This window comes from Platichthys flesus, chromosome 6, assembly GCF_949316205.1.
Source record: "Platichthys flesus chromosome 6, fPlaFle2.1, whole genome shotgun sequence".
NCBI lineage: Eukaryota > Metazoa > Chordata > Actinopteri > Pleuronectiformes > Pleuronectidae > Platichthys > Platichthys flesus.
In genome coordinates this window covers 16,173,253-16,191,987 of record NC_084950.1, presented here as the reverse complement: position 1 = coordinate 16,191,987, position 18,735 = coordinate 16,173,253, and the positions used below count along the sequence as shown (strand labels likewise).

At 45.5% G+C, this 18,735-nt stretch overlaps 4 protein-coding genes across 5 annotated transcripts in view; 3 read left to right on the top strand and 1 right to left on the bottom strand.

Annotated features, from left to right (window-relative positions):
- The first annotated feature begins 566 nt into the window (after positions 1 to 566).
- LOC133955545 (uncharacterized protein C3orf18-like) lies at positions 567 to 2,096 on the top strand. Its single transcript, XM_062390434.1, has 5 exons — positions 567 to 624; positions 725 to 1,003; positions 1,091 to 1,116; positions 1,210 to 1,315; positions 1,398 to 2,096. Exons 2-5 carry the CDS (start codon positions 848 to 850, stop codon positions 1,449 to 1,451), a joined length of 342 nt encoding a protein of 113 aa, XP_062246418.1. The 5' UTR covers positions 567 to 624; positions 725 to 847; the 3' UTR covers positions 1,452 to 2,096.
- Positions 2,097 to 2,582: 486 nt separating this feature from the next.
- On the top strand, positions 2,583 to 3,411 carry LOC133955573 (protein Bouncer-like). Its single transcript, XM_062390477.1, has one exon. The coding sequence runs from the start codon at positions 2,684 to 2,686 to the stop codon at positions 3,200 to 3,202; it is 519 nt and encodes a 172-aa protein (XP_062246461.1). The 5' UTR covers positions 2,583 to 2,683; the 3' UTR covers positions 3,203 to 3,411.
- An 86-nt stretch (positions 3,412 to 3,497) lies between these two features.
- bncr (bouncer) lies at positions 3,498 to 4,815 on the top strand. Of its 2 annotated transcripts, none has more exons than XM_062390479.1 (2): positions 3,498 to 3,617; positions 4,206 to 4,815. In XM_062390479.1, the coding sequence occupies exons 1-2, from the start codon at positions 3,610 to 3,612 to the stop codon at positions 4,597 to 4,599; spliced, it is 402 nt and encodes a 133-aa protein (XP_062246463.1). In that variant the 5' UTR covers positions 3,498 to 3,609; the 3' UTR covers positions 4,600 to 4,815. The 2 variants fall into 2 exon arrangements, with proteins under 2 accessions (XP_062246463.1, XP_062246462.1); XM_062390478.1 differs by lacking the exon at positions 3,498 to 3,617 and adding an exon at positions 3,740 to 3,867.
- A 1,718-nt stretch (positions 4,816 to 6,533) lies between these two features.
- reln (reelin) overlaps positions 6,534 to 18,735 on the bottom strand; it is a 94,814-nt gene continuing 82,612 nt past the window's right edge. The window contains exons 49-64 of the mRNA XM_062389645.1: positions 17,800 to 17,993; positions 17,453 to 17,703; positions 16,952 to 17,106; positions 16,644 to 16,858; positions 16,260 to 16,437; positions 15,954 to 16,129; positions 15,528 to 15,634; positions 15,186 to 15,428; positions 14,905 to 15,080; positions 14,734 to 14,807; positions 13,865 to 14,026; positions 13,635 to 13,792; positions 13,242 to 13,461; positions 12,888 to 13,085; positions 12,264 to 12,362; positions 6,534 to 7,401 (exon numbers count right to left, since the gene is read on the bottom strand). Coding sequence (XP_062245629.1) covers positions 7,305 to 7,401; positions 12,264 to 12,362; positions 12,888 to 13,085; positions 13,242 to 13,461; positions 13,635 to 13,792; positions 13,865 to 14,026; positions 14,734 to 14,807; positions 14,905 to 15,080; positions 15,186 to 15,428; positions 15,528 to 15,634; positions 15,954 to 16,129; positions 16,260 to 16,437; positions 16,644 to 16,858; positions 16,952 to 17,106; positions 17,453 to 17,703; positions 17,800 to 17,993 — 2,703 coding nt within the window. The 3' untranslated portion in view covers positions 6,534 to 7,304. The remainder of the gene's footprint in view (positions 7,402 to 12,263; positions 12,363 to 12,887; positions 13,086 to 13,241; positions 13,462 to 13,634; positions 13,793 to 13,864; positions 14,027 to 14,733; positions 14,808 to 14,904; positions 15,081 to 15,185; positions 15,429 to 15,527; positions 15,635 to 15,953; positions 16,130 to 16,259; positions 16,438 to 16,643; positions 16,859 to 16,951; positions 17,107 to 17,452; positions 17,704 to 17,799; positions 17,994 to 18,735) is intronic.

The window sequence follows — 18,735 nt, the reverse complement described above, 5'->3', positions numbered from 1 at the left end:
ACACACACACACACACACACACACACACGATTAAGATTTGTTTATTTATACCAAACACATGCACAGGCATGCACAACACACTCATGCAATGGTAGGTAAATGTGTCATCTGCATTTAACCCATCTGGTGAAGGACACAAGGTGCCTACCCTGCACTAGGCAGGGTAGGGAGAATTCTCTTGGATTTTTGGACAGATCAATCCAGGTTTGTCTTTTGTTGTCTCTCCGTGGAGTCGAACCAGAGACCTTTTCTGCCCATAGTCCAAGTTTCTACCACTAGACCACCGCCTCTCCCTCCTAAGGCAAACACTTGGTTGTGGTAGACATAACGTTAATTACATATTTTTAACTAAATAATCCAGAGAAACAAGAGATACATTTTCAATAGGTTTCACTCCAATGAGGAACATTCTATTTTCATTTGCATTTACAGTAATAGACACGTGGATCCAGTTGAACTGCCGGCCGAGCACGTCACATCTACTCCTCACACAGGAATGTGATTGAGCAGGTTGGGGTATTTAAGCGCTGTTTGTGTGTGTGTGTGTGTGTGTGTGTGTCTCCAGTGAACTGAGAACCTCATAAGGGAAACATGCACTCACAAACTCCACGTATGATACACAAGGTAAGATTTCATAATCTTAAAAAGTTTGACCATGATGTAAACACCGAGTCTAGGAGAACAGTAAGCTGTGTGCCTGTCTGACTCTGTGGTAACGATTCAGAGCCTTCCTGGTCGATACAGCCCATAGTGGCCTTTCTCTGAGAATGACAGCGACTGATCTCCTGAATGTCTCACTGAGGTGGCAGCTGAGGTGCTTGCAGCAGAGGGGTGTGCTGTGTGAACGATGGAGGAGGACATCGGACACAGGGAAATGTATTCCAACCACACTACTCCAAGCGTCTCACCCACAAAAGCAGCGCCTGGATGTCCTGGACTTCCTGCTTACAGTGTCCTCGTCCCCTTGGCGTTGCTCACACTGATGGGATGTGCTGCTGCAGTGGTGAGAGCACTTCTGTCCTTTGAGCTGGTTTCCATTGTGAATTCTGGGCTCCATGTTAAGTGTGTGTGTTGTTCTTCTTCTCTGCAGGTTCTGTATATCAGGAGCAAATCAAGGTAAGTTGGTTTGTGTGATTTAAGCAGCATTTTCTGATCAGTTTAATCCTGTTTTGTTGTGTCGCAGTTCACGTGTTTCTTTCGTTGCTTCAGATTAGACGAGTTACGTCACAGGCTGATTCCTCTGTACACCTACGACCCCGCTGAGGAAGAGGAGTGGAGGGACGCTGACGTGGGGGATGAGGAGGAGGAGCTGGCTGTGAGCAAACCTCCACAACTTGACTCATCAATGAAACCTACATTTTCTATCATTTCATATTTAAATGTGCCTTTCTTTGTAGGAGCCTTTGTACAAGGAGGGGACACTCTCCTTCTCATCTGGTTATGGAACTTGACAAGAGAAGAAAGAAAGAAGAATGTGTCAATTTGGAAAACGGAGTTCTTCTGTGAGACTCTATTACCTCCGCTTGTTGGAAGCAAGATTACACAAAGACTACTGAACAGATTTCCATGAAACCTGGTGGAAGGATGGGACATGACCTAAGGAAGAACCCGCAACAGTTTGGTGAGGATCCAGGAGTTGATCTTTAAAAAACTTTTTTTTACATTGTTCTTTGACATTTTTCATGATTTTCCATGATTACTTGAAGGATAATTCCTGGATCTTGATTAATAAATCTAAATGTTTAAGGGAGTGATATTTATGAGTGAGTGCAGGGTTAGGGTTAGGAAGTGAGGCTGATCCAAATAGAAAATCTGGATCAGCCCCACTTCCTGTCCACAACACTCATGGCCAGCTCCCACATTTGACACTGCTTGTGTGGTTTAGGTTGTGACCCTTAGTTCTACGTGTGGGATTTTCACTAGTCAGCATACCCCCCCCCCCCTTTTTATCTGTGTTTGTTTGTTTATGATCATTAAAGATAAAACTATTCTTATCACCACCCTTTGGCCACTTCACTGGATTGCTCCCTTAATTGCAGATGAAAAAGATAATGCTTGCTCTCTACTTGTGTGATGTCAAACCATTTTGCCTCAATAAAATATTGACACATAAGAATCTGGATCTTTTGACTTTAAATGTTGTTCCCTAAGGGGAATGTAGGGCCATTGCAGTATCGGAGATGTTTTACAAATGTAGACAAGTATATTTAAATAGATATTTGTAAAGTGTCTTGTGGAAAAAACCTTGTAGCGAATAAATAATAAAAACGTAAAGGATCTAGTATGAAAAGAAGTTTCAGTACATTGAAAAATACAAAATATATAAACAAATTGACATTGTAATGACAGTTTTGCAGAACCAACCACTAGATGGCAGCATAATCAGGCATTTTCATTCATTCAGAAAATCAGTTTAAATCATGTAAAACTCTTTTGAAACATAAGACAAAATACTTTTTTTTAGTCGATAAACTAAAAGTTTATATATTTCTGGTTTTGTGCTTGTTGATCAAATTATTCATGACTCGTGCTCAAGAAGCCTCAGGGTCGCAGCTGTCTCTGTTTGGTAATCAGCTGCTGAGGCTCCTTGTGACAAACAGGAAGAGAGATCCCACTGTGGAACAACAGGTGAACAACACACCTCCACTGAACATCTAATGAGTGGGACTTGTTGCGTCTAAGCATGTCTTCATCGTGTATCAGTCCTGTGTGTGTGTGGATTTACATTAGACGTCACTCGGGGCCACATTGGTTCCTGACCTCCATCTTGTTGGCCACAGCTCTGCTCCTCCCTGCTCTGAGCGTGGACACCCTGCTCTGTAACTTCTGTCCCCTGCAGCACAAGGGCAAATCCTGCGGCAACTTCACCAGCCAGTGTCTGCCCAGTCAGCGCTGCTCCAGCTCCACGGCCCGCTACGGCGCCCTCCACGTGCTGTCCGCTCAGGGCTGCTTGGCCGGTGAACTCTGCGGCTCCCACGAGCTCATGTCTCACAGGGGGGTCGAGTACAACGTCAGCCACGACTGCTGCTGCAAGGACAAATGCAACGGGCCGCCAAGGGATGACGCCGGCCTGAAGAAGCTGCTGGGGATGATTAAGGACATACTGCATAAAGCCAACATCACTGATGTTCTCAGGGAGCAGGCCTGGGACTCGTGTGCAAACTACACATCATTGGGGAACAACGTACCTGACGCTGCATAACAAGGAGGCTGCACAGGAGAGGCCTGTTGGTCACAAGCTCTCAACTGAGTCTCTGACGGGGGAACATGTGTTGCATGTTGTTTGATAAATTAACGTGTGAATGAAATTGTGTTTTGTGTCTTTGCCATATTTTTTTTTACTCCGGAGAGAAAAGGGTGGACTTGTCAGCCATCCCCCTGATGTAAAAGAAATGATATGATAAATGCTGACATTTTCTGTGTGGTTACTGATGGATGCAGCACAATAAAAGCAGAAACAAAAAATCCGATGCCTCTTTGGTGTAGTTGCTGTGTATTTAGAGCAGGTGTGTTGGGGGCGTGGTCTGTGCAGGGAGATCTGGACATTGTGCTGAGTTCACCTGGAGAAGAGTTTGAACTTGTTTCAACCGATTTTTATTGGATTTAAAAATGTGCAGGTGAGTCGTCTTTATATACAAAAATATATAAGTTGTGTGGTTAAATTGTGTTTCTAGCATCAAAAGGCACAGACTTCTAATGTGACAATCAGGAAACATCACTGACATGTGTGTTGGGCTCAGAACAAATGCTTTGAAATCATTCCACTGATTGTTGTGTGACTGCGGATGAGCTCGGTCAAGTCTGGGACGAGCAGTGAATTTCAGATTTTGAGGAAGTTTTTAGGAGGGGCAACATGGTGATGTGGAGGTAAGCACTGTTGCCTCATAGCTAGATGGTTCCTGGTTTGAATCCCGGTTGAGCATGCATGTTTATGTGTGCGAATTCACTCCTGTGAGCCTCAAGGTATAAATGGTATAGATGGACGAATGGAGTTCCTACATACAAGGCAGGACAGGGTGCGAATGAAAGTTGGGTGATGGGAACTCGTGCTTACACAGCTTGACCCTGACTGTTTTCCTCTGGTGCCCCAACATGATGGAAGGTTGATACTTAATCCTGAATGTACTCGGACGTATTGTGTTTTTTAACTTCAATATCAGGCCTTGATGCCAGAAAACCAGAGGTTGTGAAATTTCTTGTTGCAGGCTGACCATGTTCCAGCTCCTGCATGTTCCTGCGTTGTGGTTCCACCTCCTCTTCCTCCCCTCGGTGCTGTGTGACAACCTGCGGTGCTACTACAGCCCCGTCCTGGACAAACAGGCGGAGGTTGAGCTCATTGTGACCGAGTGCCCTCCTGACGAGCTGTGCTACAAGGCAGACGGCCGCTACGGCAATCACAGCGCCCTGTCGGCCAGGGGCTGCATGGCGAAGAGGGACTGCGAGCAGGTGCTTAAGCTCCGCTTCAGGGGAACCGTCTACACCATGACCTACGCCTGCTGTGACGGGCCGTACTGCAACTCCTGCACGGCGGCCACAGCCGGTCTCCTCTCCATCACTCTCACACTAGTCAGTGTAGCTGTGGCGGTCGGCAGCTTGTGACCACAGACTCCCGATGAGCTCTGTCTTTAATCCGAGGTCACGGTTGATTATGTGAAGAAGAGATCTCTGCAGCCTCAACATGAAGTAGTGATGAAGGCCAGTGTCGTCTGACACTGAGGTGTGCACCACAGTGAGGGTAGATGTCAACATATCATTTTAATATCTAATCTGCTATTATAATGTTTGAGTGTCTGTGAATAAATATTTTAAATAGAACATTTTGTGGTTCTTTTTGTATGTTATTTCACCCCCCGGTCAGTTGTTTTTTACGATTACACAAAGACTACAGGATGGATTACCAAGGAACTTAGTGGAAGGATGTGGTAGATCTGGAAAGAACTTCAATTTAGGCAGGCCGTTCCAGTCTTTTTAACATCGTGAGGTAACACGTTTTCCCTTATTTCTCAGAAAATCATTCATGGATCTTGATGAAAAAAATCTGGCATATTTAGGGGACAGATCTTTTAATGAGTGTGTGCAATTTGATGCAGATCTAGTGAATTTAAATTTCAAAAAGGTGGTCGGGGTATGAGCTGTAACGACTGACAAACTAGTTTTCAATATATTTCAGGTACTTTTCTCTCTCACACACACACGTTTGTACTTCCATCTTAGTGAGGACACTCATTGGCATAATGCATTCCCTAGTCCCTTACCCTAAACGTTCAAACTAAATGCCGAACCTTAAAGCCAAGTGTCCTCACTTTCCCTGTAGGGTTTATGCTTAAAACGGTCCAGGAAGTACGGCTGGAAATTCTGTATTTTCAGATCCAACACAATCAAGCATTGTCTGTGTCTCCACATCTTAGTATAACTTATTCTGAACTTGCTCTGAGGTATAAAAACATGTCAGCACGCTACACTGTCAAGTTGCTTTATCAAGACGAACAACAGCATTTAAAGGTGGATACAGAGGGTCGTCATATCCCCAAAGGACGGCGGTTTGATTCCTGGCTCCTCCAGTCTTGAAGATACTGAACCCAAATTGCGTCTGATGGCTGTGCACTTAGTAGCACTGCATGAATTGGTGAATGCGACTTGTAATGCATTAAACATGTGAATACAGACCATTTACCATGTCAGAACCACAATCACCATCCTGGTAATGTTAATACTCAATGATCAACCAATGTATATTATTCCGCTGCTGAAACTAGTCCCCATTAGGTTTACTGGGCTTGGTGGATTGTGACAGACAGAAGGAAAGTTGGCAAGTTGTCGACAGTAAGACAAAGTAAATAGACACCACACACACACCAGGCTTATCCCTTATAATGAAAGAGAGCAGCTGAAGCAACGTGTACAGTATGAGGTTTGGACAGTTCTTTATTTCCCTTTTATAAGGCTGCTGGGTCTCCCCATAGTGGATATACATATATATACAGGAGATTGCTATACTGGAGTTACACTGAGGGCAAGAGGGTCCATATTACACAGACTTCAAAAAACAACACTAATAGAGCCTCACCTCCAGGTTTCAGAAAATCAGCAGAGAGAGAGAGAGAGATGGAAAGGGGGGAAACAGCACAAGAGAAGAAGGAAGAGGGGAGATGATGCAGTCTGAGAGCCGGACTCAACTGCCTAATAACTTAACACTAAAAAATAACATACAGATTTCACGCACAGTGCATCTTAAATAGGTTACGTGAAGAACCATTTACCATAAATATCTGTATTTTCAGGAACCAACATATATATATAAAAAATGATAACAAAAACAAACAAACAAACAAAAAAAAAAAGCATTGTTCAGTCTTTAATTATTTTTTTCTTATTTTCTCCTTTTCCTGTCGTGCAAATCATTATTTCGTTCCTTCTCACAGAGGAGGCCGGGCTTCCCCCCCCCACCCCACCCCACCCCCGGCCCACGTCCGTCCCGGATAAAACGAGGGAAAAAGGGAAACGGAACCCAGCAACCCCCCCTCCCTCCCTCTGTCCCTCCCCCCACCTTAAAAGCATATGAATTAGTAGAAAACAAACGAACGAGTGAACGGAACACCACAGTCAACTCATCACGAAAAGAACCCACAGACACACAGAACAGCAAGAACACAGTACTTTTTTTTTCTTCTTCTTCATCACCGGTTTTCCTCTTCATGGGTCGATATCGTCCTCATCATCATCATCATCATTGTGGTCTTTCTCCTGACGGACTGGTTTGGCGGCAGTTGAGTGGAGTACACCCCCCCGCTCCCCCTCCACAGGGAGGCGCCTCTCCAATTGGCTGGTCAGTTCAGCAGTGATATATTATTTTATTATCTCTCTAATTTCACAGTGTGGCAGGAAAAGCAGGGTGAGGAGAGAGGAGGGGGAGTGATGGGCGAGGTCAGCCAGAGGGAGGGATGTCGTAGGTGGGGAACGGGGACCACAGCAACAATTAGAAAAACAACTGGAAACCCCCCTGACCATCCACGAAAAAGAAAAACTTAACAAAATGTCTGCTTCACTCCTTTTCCTCAGAGTTTCATTCCCGCCAACCCGTGTGGTTGGGAAGGCCGCGGTTGGCCGGCGTTGAACTGACTGGATGGCCCGTGTTGCTGGCAGAGGGTGGAGGGCGAGATGGGCGAGGGGAGTCTAAGGCTGACTGGAATCCACCGGTGGATGGGACTCAGCAGGGCGATACGTCGTCAGGAGAAAAAAGGGATGTGCGTGGCGGGTCGATGTGTGCTTGGCAGGTCAGAGAGCGGATTCCTTCTTGGTCGGGTTCAGGCACGCAGTCGCAGTGCCCGCCTCTTGCGGCTGTAGTAGTGACGCACGCCGGTCTGTCTGGCAAAGTTCATCATGTAGTTTTGTTTGCGGGTGCTGCGAGGGGGATAAAAACACAATGAAAGAGGGAGGGAGAGAGTGTGAGCGTTAGTGACCGAGAACAGGGCGCTGAAAATCCACACTTTTCCATGCACACACTCTGAATGCATGCACGCTAACACATGATTGGTCGGCTGTCGTATTCTCTCACACATCCAGGTTCATCATGCTGGTATTTTTAAACATGTTTCAGCCAAAACCTCAAACACTCAACGACTGCACGGGTCTTGTGGGTCGGAGGATGGGTGATGCTACTCTACACAACTTGAATTTGTTTATGTTCTGTACGAATGAGAGGCGGCTAGACAGTGAACATTGCAGTACTAGCTACATCATGGCAGACCATATGTCACAGGACGAGACACGATATTTACAAACATCAACTTTCACAGACACTAGAGGGGGAACTATGAGTGTTTGAGGTCAGAGTAAACCGGGGAAGAATAAAATAACTAAAGAGAGTGCAGGCTCGTGAGCAGAGACGGGGGGTGGTTTGGAAACTAAGGAGACACAGAAAAAGCTACGGAAGATCTCGCTTGCTTAGCCTGTTCATTGCCTCTTCCATCCAGCAGGGCGGTGCCAGTGAGCCAGTAGTGAAGCCAGGGCAGGCAAGGGGCCTCTGCGAAGCAGGGGTTCAGGAAGGGTGGAGGGTGGCGGGTAGGGGGATGATGTGTGTGGGTGTGTGAGTGAGAGATGGCTGTGGAGGTGGAATGGGAGGGATGGCTGATATACTGTTATGTTTGAAAGTGTGTGTGTGTGTTTCTAACATGAGGTCAGAGCTAAGAGACTCTGTTCAGACCTGGTATTAACGTCCGCCCTGAGAGATCCAATCACAAGTGGGCACTGATTAGTTTGTCTGTTCACACTCTGATGTGACTCCGGCTCCCGCAGATATCACATTCCCATCACCAGTTTGTGTTTGTGTGTATGTGTGTGTGTGTATACGTGTTTGTTGGAGCGAGCGAGAGAGAGAGAGAGAGGAATATAGCGAGCGAAAAGATTAGATGATCTACAATGATTTTACCCATTTGAAAAAATAGAAATCATTATTTGTTGGTCAGCGTTGATATTGTGGCCACAACCATATGATCGTATGGGTCATATGTTTGACTCGTTTGACTCGTTGAGAAATTGCAACAGGTCAGAGGATGTTAGCAAAGTGGGCGGTCCTTCAACACAGACCATCTCCCAATGAACTTTTTGTGATCGGATCTGAAGACGCACTGAGGACGTGTTTGGGTTCATCCAGACCTGAACTAAGTGCTGACCACTTGTGATCGGATCACTCAGGCTGGATGATAACATCAGGTCTGAACGGGGGCAGAGGGCCATTGAGGAGGAAGCTCCTAGCTCAGGGTCATGTGCTGTTGTCCTCTGACAGTAACACAGCCATGAGTGAAAAGGGAATGCAGAGCTGTCACACCATATGATCCACAAAGCCATGCAAGGAGCTGGATGGAGGTTGTTAGTCCAATGAAACTCATTTGCAAACAGCGGAGTGGGAGATAAACCCTGGACCCACAAACTATTCATCACCCCGGTCTGTTTGTTGGTTGGTTTGTTAGTTTGTTTCTAAGTAAGATTAAACTTGGTGGAAGAGTTCAGTATTGATGCAGATCTAGATCAAGGGGCAAAGCCAGGATTTGTTTGTCACTTTCTTTAACATTGTCAGATGGGCCTGTCAGAAGACTTCCATTGATTTCTCAGAGAATAATGAATGGATATGAAAAAGAAAAAGGCCCATTTAGGCTACGTCCATACAACTACTTTAACTGAAACAGTCCTCATGTCCACACAATCCTTCTGGCTCAGTTTTAATCCCTGTCCAAAGTAAACCGACTAAAAACACATATTATGATCTGTGTCCCGATGAATATAGGAAGTACTTGGTTGAGAAAGAGCTGTTCTAGCCGAGACTAATGACGGTTCTTTTCTTCTGGAAAGGGGTCATGTGATAGGAGCCTGCCGAACGAGCAGAGATTAAGTCATGACTGAAAACCCCCAATCAGCAAGAGGTTGTAAATGTCATCTTTTCCAACATTTCCCACATCTCAGTTTCTGCTCGCTCACACTAGAAAGCAGCACTGGAGTGTTGGTGAGGACGCAACCATCCCTAGCAGAGCCATGCTGATTTGAAATGAAAACTTAGCACTGTGGTAGTAGCCGTAGACAACTGGTATCTCGGAGTATGTGGAATTTGGTGCAGCCTGATTGAATTTATTCCAGTTTTTCAAATAGGATCAGTGAAATATACAGTATGTGTTTGCTGTAGCAGAGGTCGTAGCCAGAACAAAACAACAGGAACAGGTATAGTGATGGATTACATCACACATATAAACACAAACACAGAACCAGTAACATGTGTGTGTGTAGTGCATTTAAAAGGCCTCGAGGACACATTGAGAATCAACGCAATATCATGGGAACCTGTTTCTCATCCGGTGACTTTGTGTTGAATCGTTTTAGGGGGGAAATGGGCAATACAAAAATAGCTGTCACCCTTCAAAGCCAAAAATGGTTTATATTTATATAAGTGTTGATCTGTGGATAATTTTGATCAGTGAACCTGCACCTGGCAAACAGCTGGTCTGCTTGTTGACCCGCCTGGCGCTGGATTTTAAGCCGAGGGCATGGAGATGACTGTGGTAATAATGAGGTGGGGGTTGTGTGCATCAGTGAAATTGTGGGAGGTTTAGCGCAGTAGGACGGGGGGGGGGGGGGAGAGAGAGAGATGGTTTGGCAGGAGGGAGGTGGGGAGGGGGCTGAATTCAGGAAGAGGCGGATAACTTACCTGACACTACAGCCATGCCAGAGGGAGCAGAATACAGAAGAGAGCAGAGGTTAGAGCGCGAGAGGGGGGAGGCAGGAGAAGGGGACTGCTGTCTCGCAGAAAGGTCTGGGGGGGGGGGAACCCCGGCCTAGGGAGGCAGGGGCCCAGAGTGAGGAGGAGGAGGAGAGGAGAAAGAGAAGAGGTGGAAAGATAGTCAGAGGTTCAACGAAGGAGTGAACGTTAGCAGGAGGAGACAAATGATGAAGAAATAAGAGAATGTGAAAGACAGCAAAAGAGTAAACAGTGAGAGACAGAAAAAAGAATGTAACAAAGATGATGGGATGGTGAGAAAAATGTTACAGGTGTAGACAGAGAGCAAGATAAACATCAGAAATCCATCCGTTGTTGTACAGAATGGGAAAAGAAAAACGGGAAAGAGATTTGAGGAGGGACAGAGGAGGAGGAGGAGGAGGAGGAGGAGGAGGAGGATGGCGGAAGGTCGAGGAGGATGGCGGAAGGTCGGATACGAGGCGGCACAAGCAGAGGAGTGATCGAACACAGCGGTGACATTAAGCGGCAGGGAGGAGAGGCACGTGGAGCAATAAAAAGAAAAGATTGAGCAGGTGTAGGAGTGAGGGGAAGAATGTGTGAAGGAGTGGAGGAGTGGTGAACAGAGAGAAATAAACAACAGAGCAAAGTGTGAGGATCACGGAGAACTCTTTTCAGCAGACACTGTCGAAAACCGTGCAAGTGCAAGGGGAGGGAGGGCGGGGAGTGACAGGTCACGGCCACATAGACCAGGGGACAGCTCAGGTTAGGCATGAGTGTGTGTGTGTGTGTGCATCTGAACATGAAATATCAGCACGCTTGACACAACTGTTGTGCGCGGCATTTGAAATGCATCGGGTACACATTGAAATGAAAAAATCAGCATTGCTCTGATACCCACAGCAACGTGCACGAAATGCATTCAGAACGCTTTATGATATTGCCATGTTAAGAAAATGTTAGCTGAGGCCATCTTCATATCTTCAGTGCCCTACAGAATCTATAACTGCTGGAGGCTGAGGACTACAATGCAGAGATAAATATCAAAAAAGGGGGGGGGAAATAAATAGAGAAACAATCAACGACTGTTGAGTGTGTTTTTAAGTTGCATCAAAACTAATTATAAATTTGTAAGAACATTTATTTTTTCCTGTAGAAAGAAACTTTTGCATGAAATCTACTCAAAAAGTACAAAACTAAAATATGCCATTTCAAGACACTTTCTCAGATGTGAGGTCACCTTCTCTATTTCTGTATTCTTGGTTCAGAGCCTGATTGATTATTCAATTGGCTCATTAAAAAACGATAAAGCCAATATGAGCTTTTCACAGACAGATGGGATTCTGCGTTAATGTTTGCCAATATGTTTATTTGTGTTTGTTCAAGTAAAGAAAAGTATGCTGTATTATTTTCAAGATCTTTATTTTTATTCATAGTTATTCATAAAAAGAGTGAATGGTTAAACTTATCATAATGATGATGACATCCACTGGCTCAGTTATACACAACGTTAGATACAGAAACGGATGGAGTCTTCAATCCACTTATTTGTGAACGTCTTTCGAAAGCTTGCTGATACGGACTGAACGGATTAAAGAGCACTACCACAAAGCCGTTAGTCATTTCAGTGGAAATGCACTAATTCTGTACAAATTGTTTATTTGGAAGATGCATGTGTTCTGCCAGACACTGAAAATATGAGGATTTGACAGCAGGAGTGGATCTGTCAGACACAGAGCAGCCATCCACAGACAGAACCCATCACAGCAAAGCACACTGCAGTCATTTTTCTACCCTGCTGGCCTGACCTCAGAAGCTGCGATGACCGTTTCTAACGAGCGAGTGCTGAACGGGGTTTGCTGTAGTTGATCAGCAGCACGCAGGTGGATGTGTTTGCACTTTTATTTGTCCATATACTGCATCTCAGTGTTTGTGTGGAGTAGATGGGATTCTTTGTTACGGGTGAGGCTGGGGCAGATTGGGGCACTGGTCGGGGCCAAACTTGGGGGGCCGGTGGGCCTGCTGGGAATTGGGTACTCACAGAACGACTTCCACATGGTCCAACGCCCACTGGTCGTGTCCTGCACCCTCGTGGCGTGGCTGCCACCATCGCATCATCACCCCTTTGACCCTCGCCTCTCTGGAGAGACCATGGAAACATTGTAGGGTCAGCAAGAGTCAACATACATGCCAGTGTTTTACTGCTGTAGCTAAAAAACAACCTAATGATGTTTCAATACTTGTTTAATTAGGTATCCTTTATAAAAGTTATAATTTGTCATTGTTTATATTTACCAGTATCAGACCCGGAAAATTAAAGTGCAATCAAGTCAGTATAAAACAGTGTTTATCAGCAATATTCAGTGAGGAAATGTTTCTCTTAACAGAGTTTGGTATAATTGTTACAGGTTGAGGAAGCTGGAGATCATGAGGAATATCATGATCTCCACCATCAGTTGTGTTTCAGTTTATTGAGTGGGACTAAACAGTACACACATGGATAAGCTTTGTTTTTTCTCTACGTGAAAACCACTTTATCGCTTTGACACGCAGCCCAACAGAATCAACCACCATGTGCGGCTTTAGAGGGCGCTGTTGCTCAGCGAAAGTTACACAGTGCTGTTTTGAACAGAGTCTTATCTGCATGTCTCTTTGTGCCACTCACAGTGGAATGTTGTAGGAGACTCTCTGGGCCTTTATGAAGTCTTTGGGCTGGTGCTGGGCGATTACATGCCAGCTCACTCCGTTGTTGACGCTGTACTGCAGCAGCACGGCTCTATCGACTGTGTCAGCCTGATCCAGAGCTATGTTACAGCTGTCTGTCTGTGCCACGCTGCCTATCTGCAGCACAAACATGATCTTACTGCAGGGGGACAGAGAAGGAAGGTAAAGGAGAGGTTAGAAACATAAAGCATTATAGGTTGTTAATACAGACAATGACACTACAGGTAATTTGGCACAGCTGTAAGTTATATGTAGGTGCATGTTTGTGTGCACTATGTTTTGGTAGTACCTGTACCTGGCTCTTGTGAGGTCTAGCGGTTTAGTAACTGCCTGCCTCATCTTACAGCCATTGAAGTAGAGTGAGTCTCCGTGGGCGTGCGGTGACAGCTGCCCGCAGCCGCTGCCGACTCCACCACCCTGGATCAGCTGCCAGCTCTCCTGAGACACACTGCCCGACTCAAAGTTGTCCTTGATGGAGCTGGGCAGGTCACTGCTGGAGAGGGAGCAGTCATCACCTGATCGGGGGAGAGGATGCAGGAGGGGGGGAAAAACGGATTATCAAGGCGAAAGTGCTGGATAACAGAGCTCAATAGTAGAGCTGTCTAAAACTTTGAGCGTTAATGAAAAAATCTTTGTTTAGAAGTTGAAAAGATAGTTGTTTGAATGTAATAAGGTGTTTGTGGCCCACCATGGTATCCCTCATCACAGATGCAGACCACTCCACTTGTACAGTAGCCGTGGCCACTGCAGAGCCCCGGGCAGGCCTCTCCGATGTAAACATGGTCCACTCCCCAGCTCTGCCGCTCTCCCGTCCCCTCCTTTTGAATCCAGCGGAACTGGGTCGCCCTGGGAAAACACAACAAATCATAAAAACCCATGATCATTGCTCTGGATAGATGTGTAAAGTTAGAATTTTACCCTGAGGAGACGTGGTCTGGCAGCTGGACAGTGACTCTTGTCCATGCTGAGCTGTTGACCGGACTGTATATTGTGGACTCGTGGAACTGGAAGGGAGAGCAGCCCACGTTGTTGACTGACGAGGGGAGGCACTCCGACTGTACCAACTGCCACGAATCCGACCTGCGGGGAAAGGCGAGTCTATGTAAAATGCTTCCTATGAACAAAATCCACCAGTTGAAATGTGAATATACTCAAAGCTGTGTCGTAATAAGTACGAAAGATAAACAAAGACACATCACAATATGTTGTAAATACTTGTTTTATAACTTGGTGGAACATTCCCCTTAAATCTGCAATAATCAATTTTTTGCCACTTGTAAGTAGTGGAAAGTTAAGTGAAGGTAAACTAAGTGGATGAGATAAGCTGAGCTGAGCTGAGATAAGAAAATTAGGATAAGCCTGAATTAGTCCAACTATTGGGAATTTGCTGGATTAAAGAAGTAAGGGAGATACTTAAAAATAACAATACATAATTTAAAATAAATAAATAAACATATAACATGAAGGCAGGGAGAAAGATATGATATATACAATGTGAACAGAGTGTACACAGTTAAAACAGAGTATACAGTATATATACTTTGTAACAGGATGTTCAATGAGTCAGTTACTATTTGCTTGCTTCTATTGTTTGGTACAGGACAGGTAGTGTATGTTGGGTTAAAACTCTGTTTTCTTGAAAACAACTGTCCCCTAAACAACACTGTAGCAGGGTGAGTGAACGTCCAACACAAGATAAAGACAAGAGAACCTGCTGAGTCTGGTAACTCTCTGTGGGTTTATTACTATGAGCGAGTGTTCTTTGCTTCTCCTCTGGTTTTTCTTACCTTGCGTCCTTTCTGTACTGCAGCAGAACAGAGTGATGGTCCTCACAGGTGTCTGCCTCACACCCAACAACAATCTGCAACAGGAGGAGAAGTGTTAAGACCTGAAGCCAAAGGGTACATGACAAATCACAGCTGTCAATTAGGCCATGTGGCTCTCTGGCAGTACCATACCTTGAATTGTAAAATATATCCAGGTTGCACTATGAGCTCCCGAGTGGCCAGGATGTTGTGTGTCCTGTCCTGATTCTTGTTTGGCCAGTACAAGTGAAATGAGGGGTTTCCACAAAAGCCAGCTGTGCGTACAGCGTTCGGGTAGAAACTCCAGCTTTCCTCATGAGACACTCCCTCTGATGAAAGACAACGAAACCAGAAGAGGAGGAAGAGTCCAAATTAATTTCCTGAAGACTCATTTAATTGTTCGGCTCTGATTATTTCAGCACATACAAACTCACCGTCATCAAAAGTGTCTAGCAGGGTGGAGGGGTTGATGTCTGACCCCCCCACCAAGATATTATCTATAGCCCACTGGGCTCTTTCCAGGCTGGGGCTGGCCAGGCCAGAGGAAATGGTGAATGGCTGCCACCAGCGGAGGCGAGTAGCATTGGTCAGAGCTCCCTCTGGAAGGACAATATAGTCTCGCCTCACTGACACGTACTTCAGATAGTCCATCTCATGCAGCAGCGTCCAGGACACACCTGAGGAAACAATGTGGACAGTTTGAAAAAAGAAAGAGACAGGAAGATGAAAAAGGGATCAACACCCAATGTAATGTGTGTTGTTCTTGTTGGCGTTACCTCCGTCAGTGGAGTAATCCAGCAACACTCCCTCTTTACGACACGTTGGACGATGGCACATGGTCATGTTATCTTCACTGCCAATCCTGGCCCAGTACTCCACAAACCTGTCAACAAAACACACAGTTTATAATTTACCTTAAGATTTAAACCAGTCATATATTTCTATTTTGTCTAGTTTTTTATATGAGTTTCGTTATGTTTGTAATGGAAATTACAAAGGCCAATCAGAGCAAACGAGGCGGCCTTTAAAATACAGGAGCTATACTTAAGAGGTGCTGCAGTAATGGACAGTTCTAGGAAACACTTTTGTGAGCATGTAAACCTTTCATTTCCCAAATCAAAACCTGAACCTGAATATATGTATTAATATATAATTAGTCTCATTCAAAGATAGGTAGAAAACATCTGAAGTTGTGTACTGACTTGGCTCCACGAAGGTCCAAATCCGCAGTGACAGCCTGTCTGGCATCAGCTCCTCCAAAGTACAGGGCAGTCCCTTCTACCAGCACACCACAGTCTGTGCAGGGCCGACCGCCTTCCAGCACCTGCCACTGGGGTCCTGCTGCCCCTTCCCAGTCAAAACGCTCCTTTAGAGACGCCTAGAGGGGAAAAGACACAGAATCTGAAACAGGGATCATCTCAGAACAGGTATATTTTCATCGTCAAACTCTCTTCCGGTCTGTTTTTAACAAGACAATGTAAGACCGATGAAGAACCAGAATCATCTACCTTAAGAGCAGTGCTGGCGTAGCAGTTTGGTCCCGTGAAGCCTGGGTCGCAGAGGCAGCGCTTATCCAGACAGTCCCCGTGACCCCCACAGTGGCTGTGGCACGCTGGGCCGATGTAAAAGTTCTCCACACCCCACTGAATGTCTGAGTGCTGCTGGTAAAACCGGAACCGCACCGCACTGAGACACAAACAGGACAAGTTAGTTGAACAACATAAATACCATTTTCAAGATTTATACGACCGTGGTTTTAATAATTAACATGAGGACTCTAATTTGTTCGATCAATAATTTAGGACAAGCATGCCACGGTAGTACCATTAAATATGAAAGAGGACTCAGTGTTTTGTGTGCTTATGAGGCAGATCTGAGGTAGAATGACTCACGTGTCAGCAAGGCTGTCAGGCAAGGGATAAACAGCTCTCTTCCATCCTTCAGCAGGGAAGAAGACTGATGGCTGTGAGACCTGACCTCCACAGCGGGGGTCTGCAGGTAGGCACTGGGCCATGAGGTATTTCCAGGTCACTCCAAAATCAACTGAGTACTGGACATGAATTTGCCGGTCTGTAAGACGCTCTGGCGCGCTGCAGCCTACTGCGATCTACATCACACGACACATGGTTGCGAATGAGAGGATATCACACAACACAATGATGCAGATATTGGCTGTGTCACTTCAGGGCTCATTAATTACCTTGAACTGCATGACCCAGCCCTTGTCAGGAACAATATCATGTGTGACCGCGTACACCTCCCGTCCATCAGCGTTCCCACACACCATCACCCCATCAGGAGAGCTGCAGAACCGCTGCACTACGCAGTCCTCTGAGAACAGCCAGTGGTCGCTCACTGAGAGAGAAACAACGATTAGAAGCTTATAGAGCTAAGAAGTTATGTTGAGCATTAAAGCAATAAGAAATGATGTTAGGTTGTTGCCTCCGCTAAGAGGGTTATAATTTCACCCCTGCAAAATTACCCAAAAACAACAGATGCGACATGGGCCAAGGAAGAACTAATAAAGTTTTGATGAAGATCCGGATCAGGGGGCCGATCAAGGAATTTCTTATTCCCTTGATTGATTTTAAATGTGGTTTCATAAGGGGACTGTTGGGCGTTGGCGTGCAGGTATGCAGGTAATCGAACAAGAGGTAATGAGGAGCTCAGTAGACTCAGATTCAAGACTTGATTTAAATACCGATGAGCGTCTCCTCCTGCTCGCTCAGTTCACCGATCTTCCCTGAGGTCTCATCAGCTGGAGCTCTCTCATGGTTGGGCAGTGCCACCCCTCCGAATGTGTCAGAGATCTGTGCACGCGGGTCTGAGCCGGCGATGAGGACGTTATCCAGAGCCCAGTCACTGTGGTCGGCTCCCTCGTGCTGTGGCTGCCACCAGCGCACACGCACGCCTTCCTGCCGGGCAGCAGGGGGCAGCAGCACATTCACAAACCTGAACACGGATCAGAGAGTCAAAGATTTAAAATTTTCAGCCACTTGTACACATTTAGGTATTTCCATGTGTGGCAGGTGAAAAAGAACCACTCACCCAGGCTTGGTGTACAGATCGTAGAAGATCTCTGTCAGTAGGTGCCAGTTGATTCCCCCATTCAAACTGTACTCCAGGAGTACACCATGGTTACGGTTGCTAGGTGGGATCATGCAGCCATACATGAAGTAGAACTGAATGAACTCAGCGTTGGTCAGGTTCAGGTCTACTGTCGCCAGCTGACGGCTGCAACTCTGTGAACAGACACAAGAAGAGAAGCTGTTAATGATGGATGCTTGAGATAGATGGAAGCCTGTCCACTGGTCTCTAGTCTCTTTCTTTATTTCTCTATTGATCATCCATTTAAATGCAAACCCAAAAGTCTCAAGCAGGATCAGTACATTTCCTGAATAAAACTAACTTGAGTTTCAGCTTCAAACACTCCAGCAATTTATCTTGTAGGCCTTTCACAAGTGACCTTCAGTCTTAAGGGGCTTCTCTGACGTTGTCTTTCCATATTAGCATCAGCCAGTCAATGGTGTCCATTTGCAATACTGCCCTAGAGCCAATGCCTGAGAGGCTAAGCTGCACATAAAGGCTGACATCTACTTACTTAATGGTGTTTCTTCAACGGATCAATACATAAAGCCACAGCTTTCAGAAGTTGTAGATGTCTGGCTTGTCTAACAATCTCTTTATTATCTATTTGCCCCAGTAAATCAGCACAGGTCAGTGCTCTTACCACACTAATTACTTCCGCCAAGGAGGTTATATTTTTGTTAGGGTGGGTCCGTCCGACTGATATTTGTCAGTAATGTGCAAAACTACTGGACATATTACCACAAAACTTGGAGAGATCTGGTATGGCAATGCATCAGAGAAAGAGCCATTACAATTTGGTACAGATCTTGATCAGTAGGCAGATCCAGGATTTTTGTTTTTCACTAAGTAGGACAATTTAAAATATTTTTACCAATTTCTCAGGGAATAATACAT